Below are 10,807 nucleotides of genomic sequence, written 5' to 3'. Positions count from 1 at the left end.
TCACTCTGTGGCTGACCCCGGGAGTGGGTGACGGGACGGTGAGGAGGGAGATTCACTCTGTGTCTGACCCCGGGAGTGTGTGATGGGACGGTGTGGAGGGAGATTCACTCTGCCCGAACCCGGGAGTGTGTGATGGGACGGTGTGGAGGGAGATTCACTCTGTGTCTGAACCCGAGAGTGTGTGATGGGACAGTGTGGAGAGAGATTAACTCTGTGTCTGACCCCGGGAGAGTTTGATGGGACGGTGTGGAGGGAGATTCACCCTGTGTCTGACCCTGGGATTGTGTGATTGGACGTTGCGGAGGGAGATTAACTCTGTGTCTTACCCCAGGAGTGTGTGATGGGACGTTGTGGAGGGAGATTCACTCTGTGTCTGACCCCGGGATTGTGTGATTGGACGTTGCGGAGGGAGATTAACTCTGTCTTACCCCAGGAGTGTGTGATGGGACGTTGTGGAGGGAGATTCACTCTGTGTCTGACCCCGGGAGTGTGTGATGGGACGGTGTGGAGGGAGATTCATTCACTCTGTGTCTGACCCCGGGAGTGTGTGATGGGAGGGTGTGGAGGGAGATTCACTCTGTGTCGGACCCCGGGAGTGTGTGACGGGACGGTGTGAAGGGAGAATCATTCTGTGTCTGACACCGGGAGTGTGTGATAGGACGGTGTGTAGGGAGATTCACTCTGTGTCTGACCCCGGGAGTGTGTGACGGGACGGTGTGAAGGGAGAATCATTCTGTGTCTGACGCCGGTTTTCCACCCCCCATCACTCTCGTACTCGGGATCTCAGTGGATTCACGTCGATTTTAACTGCGGGGGACAGGCGGGGGTCAATTATCCAGGAATGGGCTTTGGTGGAGATGAGATCCTGGGCTCCTAGACTCTGCTTGTCCGACCTCCCTCAGCCTGGAGCTGAGACGCTACTGTGTCAGTGTGAGGAGCTCCGAACCATTGTTGCAGTGCACAGGGTGTGGAGGGCAACAGAAACCTCAAATAAAACTCGAGTCCGACACAAGACAGTAAGATACAGTGGTTTATTGATTTTTTTATGAAAAATTTCAATGAAACAATATGTGAGCTGCTAACGTGCGGGAATAAATGATCTGCTCACAGTCACACACAATTAACTGTCCGGCGACAAGGAGTCAGAATAATCAGTCCCTTTTCTCACCGTCACTCTGCATCGGGGAACCGATGATTATAAAATCACACTTCAGGGCCGTGTCCGGGATCGCTGCAGATCCAGTGTCACTGCCGAGGGATTTGTCCATTTAACATCATTATATCGGCCAGGCTGCCAAATGCACCGTCCTCAGCCAAGGGGGCAAAAGGATCCTCTCCCGGGATAATCCCCCCCCCCCACCACCCCGGGACACCGGTGTCCCAGACTGAGCCCCGGACCCCCGGGCTCTTCCTGTCCGGGTAATTCCCCGGGGTGTCACGTGGGGAGTCTCGCACACGCACTTCCGGCGGAAGTTGCCCCGCCGGACAGCAGGCGGAAACACGTCACTGCGGGACCGCTCCGAGCGACGCACACAGCGCGAAGCCCAAGCCGGTTCCGTTAAAACCGTTGGGAATCAGCCCCGGCGCGCGGCCGTTAAAGGTAAGGGCGGGAGTTAAAGGGGAGGGCGGGGAGTCGGCCAAATGTCCCGATCCCACGGGCGGGGATGTTCACACATTCAGATGTTCAGATCCACTGTCAGTCCGGGTCTGAGTTCCTGCAGAGATCTCAGTTCCTTCTCCCCGGTCTCACTGAACCGATTCAACCCCAGCCTGAAACAGATGGGAGAATAAAGATGAAATAAACAGATTACACAAGAGTGTCAGTAACAGGGGACCGGGGTTAATGTTTCAACAATACTCACAGACAAATATCACCAGAAAACCCGCGGATCCGCTGATATTTTGTCACATTGAACATTAACACAAACACTCACCCGATCCACTCCAGACTCTGGAGGGTCTGTATGAGGCGGCGGAGAGCGGGCACAGATCGGTCTGTCAGAGAGTTTAATGTCAGGCTCAGCCCCATCAGTGATGGGTTTGTACTGAGAGCGGAGGCGAGATCCTCGGCACCAGAATCTGTGAGACCGACACACCACAGCCTGGAGATGAGAGAGAGTGAGGGTGAAGGACACAGAGAGACAGGAGACAGTACAAATCCCCAGTGTTTATCAGTAACACAATTACTGATCACATTAATGTTCAGTGTCAGACACCCAGTGACGGTAAACACAATCTCCCACAGTCTGGTACTTACCCCAGTCTCTGTGTTTTACACTCTGGGTTCCTCAGAGCCGCAGACACCAGTTTCACTCCTGAATCTCCTAGTTCATTCCACCCAAGTCTAAACACAAACAGACAGATTGATCAACATAGTGATTAAAACCATGTGTCTGAGGGCATTTCTCTCACTCGAATATTTCAGGGAACATTAAACCCTTTATTAATTCACTGATCGTACTTCCCATCACTGTCAATGTCTCTCACTGCCCAGCTCCAATGAATTCACCGAATGTCAGTAATTTCGTCTGTCGGTGTGAGCCTGTAAATTCCACATATTCTCTCTCATTCCCTGATGGTTAGAAAAGTGTTCCTGACGTGAGACAGTCGGAAAGGGCGGGGGTGAAGGGGAGAAAGTCAAACAGTGAGGAAGATTTGAGAATCGGGAAATGTCGATGGGAGATAGAGGAAGAGACATCACCTAAGGTAAAGGATGGAAAGATACAGAAGGAAGCGGATGTGGAAGAGAGATCCCACAAGAGGAAGGGGGATGGGGAAGAGAGATCCCACAAGAGGAAGGGGGATGTGGAAGAGAGATCCCACAGGAGGAAAGGGGATGGGGGAGAGAGATCCCACAGGAGGAAGGGGGATGTGGAAGAGAGATCCCACAGGAGGAAGGGGGATGGGGGAGAGAGATCCCAGAGGAGGAAAGGGGATGGGGGAGAGAGATCCCACAGGAGGAAGGGGGATGGGGGAGAGAGATCCCACAGGATGAAGGGGGATGGGGGAGAGGGATCCCGCAGGAGGAATGGGGATGTGGAAGGGAGATCCCACAGGAGGAAGGGGGATGTGGAAGAGAGATCCCACAGGAGGAAGGGGGATGGGGGAGAGAGATTCCACAAGAGGAAGGGGGATGTGGAAGAGAGAACCCACAGGAGGAAAGGGGATGTGGAAGAGAGATCCCACAGGAGGAAGGGGGATGGGGGAGAGAGATTCCACAAGAGAAAGGGGGATGTGGAAGAGAGAACCCACAGGAGGAAAGGGGATGGGGGAGAGAGATCCCACAGGAGGAAAGGCGATGGGGGAGAGGGATCCCGCAGGAGGAATGGGGATGTGGAAGAGAGATCCCACAGGAGGAAGGGGGATGGGTGAGAGAGATTCCACAAGAGGAAGGGGGATGTGGAAGAGAGAACCCACAGGAGGAAAGGGGATGGGGGAGAGAGATCCCACAGGAGGAAAGGCGATGGGGGAGAGAGATCCCACAGCAGGAAGGGGGATGGGGGAGAGGGATCCCACAGGAGGAAGGGGGATGTGGAAGAGAGATCCCACAGGAGGAAAGGGGATGGGGGAGAGAGATCCCACAGGCGGCAGGGGGATGGGGGAGAGGGATCCCACAGGAGAAAGGGGGATGTGGAAGAGAGATCCCACAAGAGGAAGGGGGATGGAGGAGAGAGATCCACAAAGGAATGGTGATGGGGGAGAGAGATCCCACAGGAGGAAGGGATGGGGAATAGAGGTCCCTCAGGAGGAAGGGGATGGGTAAGGGAGATCCCAGAAGAGGAAGGGTGGATGGTGGAGAGAGATCCCACAGGAGGAAGGGGGATGGGGGAGAGAGATCCCACTGGCGGAAGGGGGATGGGGAAAAGGTATCCCACTGGATGAAAGGGATGGGGAAGAGAGATCCCATAGGACGAAGGGGAATGGGGGAGAGAGATCCCACAAGAGGAAGGGGGATGGGGAGGGAGATCCCATAGGATGAAGGTGGATGGGGAAGAGAGATCCCACAGGAGGAAGGGGAATGGGGAAGAGAGATCCCACAGGAAGAAGGGTGATCGAGAAGAGGGTACCCACAGGAAGAAGGGATGGGGAATAGAGGTCCCACAGGAGGAAGGGGATGTGGAAGGGTGATCCGACAGGAGGAAGGGGGATGGAGAAGCGGAATCCCACAGGAGGAAAGGGATGGGGAAGAGAGATTCCACAGGTGGAAGTTATGGGGAAGAGTTATCCCTCAGGAGGAACAAGGATGGGGAAGAGTGATCCCACAGGAGGAAGGGGGAATGGGGAAGAGAGATCCCACAGGAGGAAGTGATGGGGAAGAGTTATCCCTCAGGAGGAACGGGAATGGGGAAGAGAGATCCCACAGGAGGAAGGGGGAATGGGGAAGAGAGATCCCACAGGAGGAAGGGGGATGGGGAAGTGAGATCCCACAGGTAGAAGGTGATGGGGAGGAGAGATACCTCAGAATTAAAGTGGATGGAAAAGACAGATCCCATAGGATGTGTGGTTATGGGAACAGAGGCCCAACAGGGGGAATGTGGATGAAGAGAGATGGCACAGGATGAATGGGGGATAGGGAAGAGATCGCACAGGAGGATGTGGGATCGAGAAGAGAGATCGTGCAGGAGAAATGGGGATGAGTAGGAGAGGTACCTCATAAGTACTGGGGGACGGGAAAGAGAGATCCCACGGGAAGAGGGGGTTGGGAAAAGAAGACCCACAGCAAGAGGGGTGATGGGGAAAAGAGATTCCTGAGGAGGAAGGGGGATGGGGTAGAGCTATCCCACAAGAGGAAGTCAGATGGGGAGGAGAGATCCCATGGGAAGAACGGGTTTGGGAAAGAGAGAACCCACAGGAGGAAGGGGGATGGGGAAGAGATATCTCACAGTAGGAATTTGATGAGGAAGTGAGATTCCACAGGAGGAATGTGGAACGGGAAGTTAGATCCCATAGGAGGGTGGGGGAATGGGAAGAGAGATCCCACAGGAGGAAGTGGATGTAGAAGAGAGATCCCAGAGGAGGAAGGGGAATGGGGAAGGGAGATCCCACTGGAGAAAGGAACATGGGGAAGTGAGATCGGACAGGAAGAGGGGGCATAGGAGCAGAGGACTTACAGGAGGAAGGGGGTAGGGAAGAGAGATCCCTCAGAAGGAAGGGGGATCGGAAAGAGAGTTCCCAGTAGAGGAAGGGGAATTGGGAACAGAGGCCCAACAGCAGGAAGCGGGTTGCGGAAGAGAGGTACCTCAGGATGAATGTGTATGAAAAAGGCAGATCCCACTGGAAATGGGGTGATGGGAACAGAGGCCCCACAGGAGGAAGGGGGATGGGGCAGGGGAATCTCACAGGTGGAATGGGGGTGGGGATGTGAGAGCCCACAGAGGAAATCGGATGGACGAGAGATCCCGAAGTAGAAAGGAGGATGCGGAAGAGAGATCCCACAGGAGGAAGGGGGATGGTGATGAGAGATCCAACAGCAGGAAGGGGGAGTGGGAACAGAGAGCCTAGAGGATGAATGGGGGATGGGAAAGTGAGATCCCACAGGAGGGTTGCTGCCCGTGCCACGTGCTAGTGAGTCTAGAAATAATGCAGCTAAATACGTGGCTGAGGGGATGGTGCATGAGGGAGGGGTTCATGTCTCTGGACAATTGGGCTTTCTTCCAGGGGAGGTGGGACCAGTTCGAATTGGGCAGTTTGCACCTGAACTAGAGGGGGACTAACATCCTTGCCGGTAGGTTAGCAAGTTCTGCTCCGGGGGTTTTAAACTAGGTTGCAGGGGGAGGGGGCAGAGTGTTAGAGCAGATAGTGATGTGGAGGAGGATAATGATCATGCGAGGACTGCCTGTATAGACAGATATCAATGGTTTGTACGTGATAGAAATGTTCTCAGGTGCATCTATTTCAATGCAAGGAGTATTATAGGTAAGGCAGATGTGTTTATGGCGTGGATTGGCACATGATGATTTCGACATTATTGCTATTAGTAAGACTTGGTTTGCAGGAGGGACAGGACTGGCAGCTTCATGTTCCGAGGTTACGTTGTTTCAGACGTGACAGAGGGGGAGGGATGAAAGGGGCAGGAGTGGCATTACTAGTCAGTGAGAATCTCAAAGCTGTGCGTAGACGGGACGGCCCGGAGGGCTCGTCTACAGAGGCCGTATGGGTGGAGCTGAGGAACGGGAAAGGAGTGACCACACGAATAGGGTATTATTATATACGGCCCAATAGTCAGAGAGAATTGGAGGAGCAAATCTGTAGAGAGTTAGCACACCAATGTAAGAAGCATAAAGTTGTAATCGTAGGGGATTTTAAATTCCCACATATTGACCTGGACTCCCATTCTGTGAAAGGGTTTGATGGCGTGGAGTTTGTCAAATGTGTTCAGGAAAGTTTTCTAAATCAATATATTGAGGTACCAACGAGAGAGCGTGCAGTACCTGATCTATTAGGGAATCAGACAGGTCAGGTGACAGAAGTATGTGTAAGCGAACATTTTGGGTCCAGTGACCATAATGTCATTAGTTTCAAGAAAATTATGGATAAGGATAGGACTGGTCCACCAGTTAAGGTTCTGAACTGGAGAAGGGCCAATTTTGTGGAAATGAGAGAGGATCTGGGAAGAGTGGATTGGGATAAGTTGTTTTCTGGCAATGATGTATTCAGTAAGTGGAGTTACTGAACTGCGCTTACATCCGGAGTTTGCATGTTCCTGCCAGGATTACAGGCAAAGTTAACAGGGATAGGGAACCTTGTTTTTCAAGGGATATTGGTGATCTGGTTAAGTAGGTGTTTAACAGGTACAGGTAACGAGGAACAAATGAGATACTTGAAGAGTATAGAGAATGTAAGGGAATACTAAAGAAGGAAATCAGGAAGGCAAAAAGAAGACATGAGGTTGTGTTGGCAGATAATGTGAAGGTAAACCCGAAGGGTTTCTACAAGTATATTAAGAGTAAACGGATAGTAAAGGACAAAACTGGTCACCTAGAAGATCAGAGTGGTCGTCTATGTGGTCTATGTGTCGAGCATCATGAGATGGGGAAGATCTTAAACAGTTTTTTTTGCGTCAGTGTCTACTCAGGAAACTGTCATAGCGAATATGGAATTAAAGGAAACAAACAGTAGTGTCATGGAACGCGGCCAGTGAGTGAGTGGGCCAGTGAAGGAGTGGAAATTTGAGGCTTTGACTCGAGAGATTCTGGCAGTTTTGGCAGATGGACTGTGCAAATCAAGACAACCAAGATTTGAATAGCTCAGACTCAGCAGAAAGCAGCTGATTGACCAAGCAGTTTGAAAACCTCAAACAAATAAATAGAGGGGTAGCTCAAGCTGAGCGGCCTGTGGAAAGCGGTCAGTGAGTGAGTGGAGATTTGAGGCTTTGACAGGTCTTTACAATGCCTCCTGAGATGGTGATGTGCCTTTCCTGTGAGATGTGGCAGTCTTGGGGGAATTCCCCTCTCCCGCAGAGTCACATCTGCCAGAAGTGCTTGCGGCTGGGCGATCTGGAAGACCGTGCGAGGAATCTGGAGCAGCAGCTGGATGACCTTCGACTCATAAGGGAGAATAAGGCAGTCATAGATGAGAACTACAGGGAGGTAGTCACACCTAGGCTGCCGGAAGCAGGTCGCTGGGTGACAGTCCGAGGGGGGAAAGCGAAGGAGAGTAGACAGGAGGTGCAGAGCACCCCTGTAGCCATTCCCCTGAATAATAAGTTTACCGTCCTGGATGCAGTTGGTGAGGACGACCGACCAGGTGTGAGCCACGGTGGCAGGGCCTCTGTCACTGAGTCTGACCCTGCGATGCAGAAAGGTGGGACGGAGAGGAGAGCTGTCGTCATTGGAGACTCTATAGTCAGGGGAGCAGACAGGAGATTTTGTGGACGTGAGAAGGAAACCTGCATGGTTTGTTGCCTCCCGGTTGCCAGGGTCCGGGATGTGTCTGACAGGGTTCATGACATTCTGGTACGAGAGGGAAAGCAACCAGAAGTCGTGATACATGTTGGGACCAACGACATAGACAGGAAGAGGGATGAGGTCCTGAAGTGTGAGTTTCGGGAACTAGGCAGAAGGCTGAAGAACAGGACCTCAAGGGTGGCGTTCTCAGGATTGCTGCCAGTGCTACGTGATAGTGATGGTAAGAATTGGAGGAGATAGCAGTTGAATGTGTGCTGAGGAGTTGCTGCAGGGGGCAGAGTTTTAGATTTTTGGATCATTGGGATCTCTTCTGGGGAAGGTGGGACCTGTACAGATTGGATGGGTTACACCTGAACTCAAGGGGGAGCAATATCCTTGCTGGTAGGTTTGCTAGCATGGTTCGGGAGGGCTTAAACTAATTTGCGAGGGGGATGGGACCCAGAGCGATAGAGCAGTGAAAGAAGTGCATGGAGTAAAGCCAGATCTGACACATAGAGAGGCTTTGAGGAAAGAACAGCAGAATAAAGGGTATAAAGGCAGTAAGGTAGAAGGGCTAAAGTGTGTGTACTTCAATGCAAGAAGCATCAGGAACAAAGGTGATGAACTGAGAGCTTGGATACATACATGGAATTATGATGTAGTTGCCATTACGGAGACCTGGCTGGCACCAGGACAGGAATGGATTCTCAATATTCCTGGATTCAGTGCTTTAAAAGGGATAGAGAAGGGGGAAAAGGGGAGGACGGGTGGCATTACTGGACAGGGATACTATTACAGCTGCAGAAAGGGTGGGTAATGTAGCAGGATTCTCTTTTGAGTCAGTATGGGTGGAAGTCAGGAACAGGAAGGGAGCAGTTACTCTACCGGGGGTATTCTATTGTTCTATAGGCCCCCTGGTAGCAGCAGAGATACCGAGGAGCAGATTGGGAGGCAGATTTTGGAAATGTGCAAAAATAACAGGGTTGTTATCATGGGTGACTTTAACTTCCCTAATATTGATTGGCACTTGATTAGTTCCAATGGTTTAGATGGGGCAGAGTTTGTTAAGTGTGTCCTGGATGGATTCCTGTCTCAGTATGTTGACAGGCCGACTAGGGGGAACGCCATACCAGATCTAGTATTAGGTAACGAACCGGTTCAGGTCACAGATTTGTCAGTGGGTGAGCATCTGGGGGTCAGTGAACACCGCTTCCTGGCCTTTAGCATTATCATGGAAAAGGATAGAATCAGAGAGAACAGGAAAATTTTTAATTGGGGAAGGGCAAATTATGAGGCTATAAGACTAGAACTTGCGGGTCTGAATTGGGATGATGTTTTTGCAGGGAAATGTACTATGGACATGTGGTCGATGTTTAAGGATCTTCTGTAGCATGTTAGGGATTAATTTGTCCCGCTGAGGAAGATAAAGAATGGTAGGGTGAAGGAACCATGGGTGACAAGTGAAGTGGAAAATCTAGTCAGGTGGAAGAAGGCAGCATACACGAGGTTTAGGAAGCAAGGATCAGATGGGTCTATTGAGGAATATAGGGTAGCAAGAAAGGAGCTTAAGAAGGGGCTGAGAAGAGCAAGAAGGGGGCATGAGAAGGCCTTGGCGAGTAGGGTAAAGGAATACCCCAAGGCATTCTTCAGTTATGTGAGGAACAATAGGATGACAGGAATGATGGTAGGTCCGATTAGAGATAAAAGTGAGAAGATGTGCCTGGAGGCTGTGGAAGTGAGCGAGGTCCTCAATGAATACTTCTCTTCGGTATTCACCAATGAGAGGGAACTTGATGACGGTGAGGACAATATGAGTGAAGTTGATGTTCCGGAGCATGTTGATATTAAGGAAGAGGAGGTGTTGGAGTTGATAAAATACATTAGGACGGATAAGTCCCTGAGGCCTGCCGGAATATTCCCCAGGCTGCTCCAGGAGGCAAGGGAAGAGTTTGCTGAACCTCTGGCTAGGATCTTTATGTTCTCGTTATCCACGGGAATGGTACGGGAGGATTGGAGGGAGGCGAATGCTGTCCCCTTGTTCAAAAAAGGTAGTAGGGCTAGTCCAGGTAATTACAGGCCAGTGAGCCTTACATCTGTGGTGGGAAAGCTGTTGGAAAGATTCTTAGAGATAGGATCTATGGGCATTTAGAGAATCATGGTCTGATCAGGGACAGTCAGCATTGCTTTGTGAAGGGCAGATCGTGCCTAACAAGCCTGATAGAGTTCTTTGAGGAGGTGACCTGGCCTATAGATGAGGGTAGTGCTGTGGATGTGATCTACAAGGATTTTAGTAAGGGATTTGACAAGGTTCCACACGGTAGGCTTATTCAGAAAGTCAGAAGGCATAGGATCCAGGGAAGTTTGGCCAGGTGGATTCAGAATTGTTTTGCCTGCAGAAGGCAGATGGTCATGGTGGAGGGAGTACATTCGGATTGGAGGGTTCTGACTAGTGGTGTCCCGCAAGGATCTGTTCTGGGACCTCTTCTTTTTGTGATTTTTATGAACGACATGGATGTGGGGGTAGAAGGGTGGGTTGGCAAGTTTGCAGACGACACAAAGGTTGGTGGTGTTGTAGACAGTGTAGAGGATTGTCGAAGATTGCAGATAGACATTGATAGGATGCAGAAGTGGGCTGAGAAGTGGCAGATGGAGTTCAACCCGGAGAAGTGTGAGGTGGTACACTTTGGAAGGACAAACTCCAAGGCAGAGTACAAAGTAAATGGCAATTTAGTTGGTACTGTGGAGCAGAGGGATCAGGGGATACATGTCCACAGATCCCTGAAAGTTGCCTCACAGGTAGATAGGGTAGTTAAGAAAGTTTATGGGGTGTCAGCTTTCAAAAGTCAAGGTATAGAGTTTAAGAGACGCGATGCAATGAAGCAGCTCTATAAAACTCTAGTTAGGCCACACTTGGAGTACTG

General features: G+C 51.1%; 1 protein-coding gene across 1 annotated transcript in view; it reads right to left on the bottom strand.

Moving 5' to 3' along the window:
- Positions 1-1,046: 1,046 nt before the first annotated feature.
- Positions 1,047-10,807, bottom strand: part of LOC140721599 (NACHT, LRR and PYD domains-containing protein 3-like) — a 54,443-nt gene continuing 44,682 nt past the window's right edge. The window contains exons 9-11 of the mRNA XM_073036411.1: positions 2,258-2,344; positions 1,935-2,102; positions 1,047-1,770 (exon numbers count right to left, since the gene is read on the bottom strand). Coding sequence (XP_072892512.1) covers positions 1,677-1,770; positions 1,935-2,102; positions 2,258-2,344 — 349 coding nt within the window. The 3' untranslated portion in view covers positions 1,047-1,676. The remainder of the gene's footprint in view (positions 1,771-1,934; positions 2,103-2,257; positions 2,345-10,807) is intronic.

Source organism: Hemitrygon akajei, unplaced genomic scaffold, assembly GCF_048418815.1.
Source record: "Hemitrygon akajei unplaced genomic scaffold, sHemAka1.3 Scf000058, whole genome shotgun sequence".
Taxonomy (NCBI): Eukaryota; Metazoa; Chordata; class Chondrichthyes; order Myliobatiformes; family Dasyatidae; genus Hemitrygon; species Hemitrygon akajei.
Note: the sequence above shows the minus strand (reverse complement) of the source record. Positions and strands in the feature narration are given on the sequence as shown.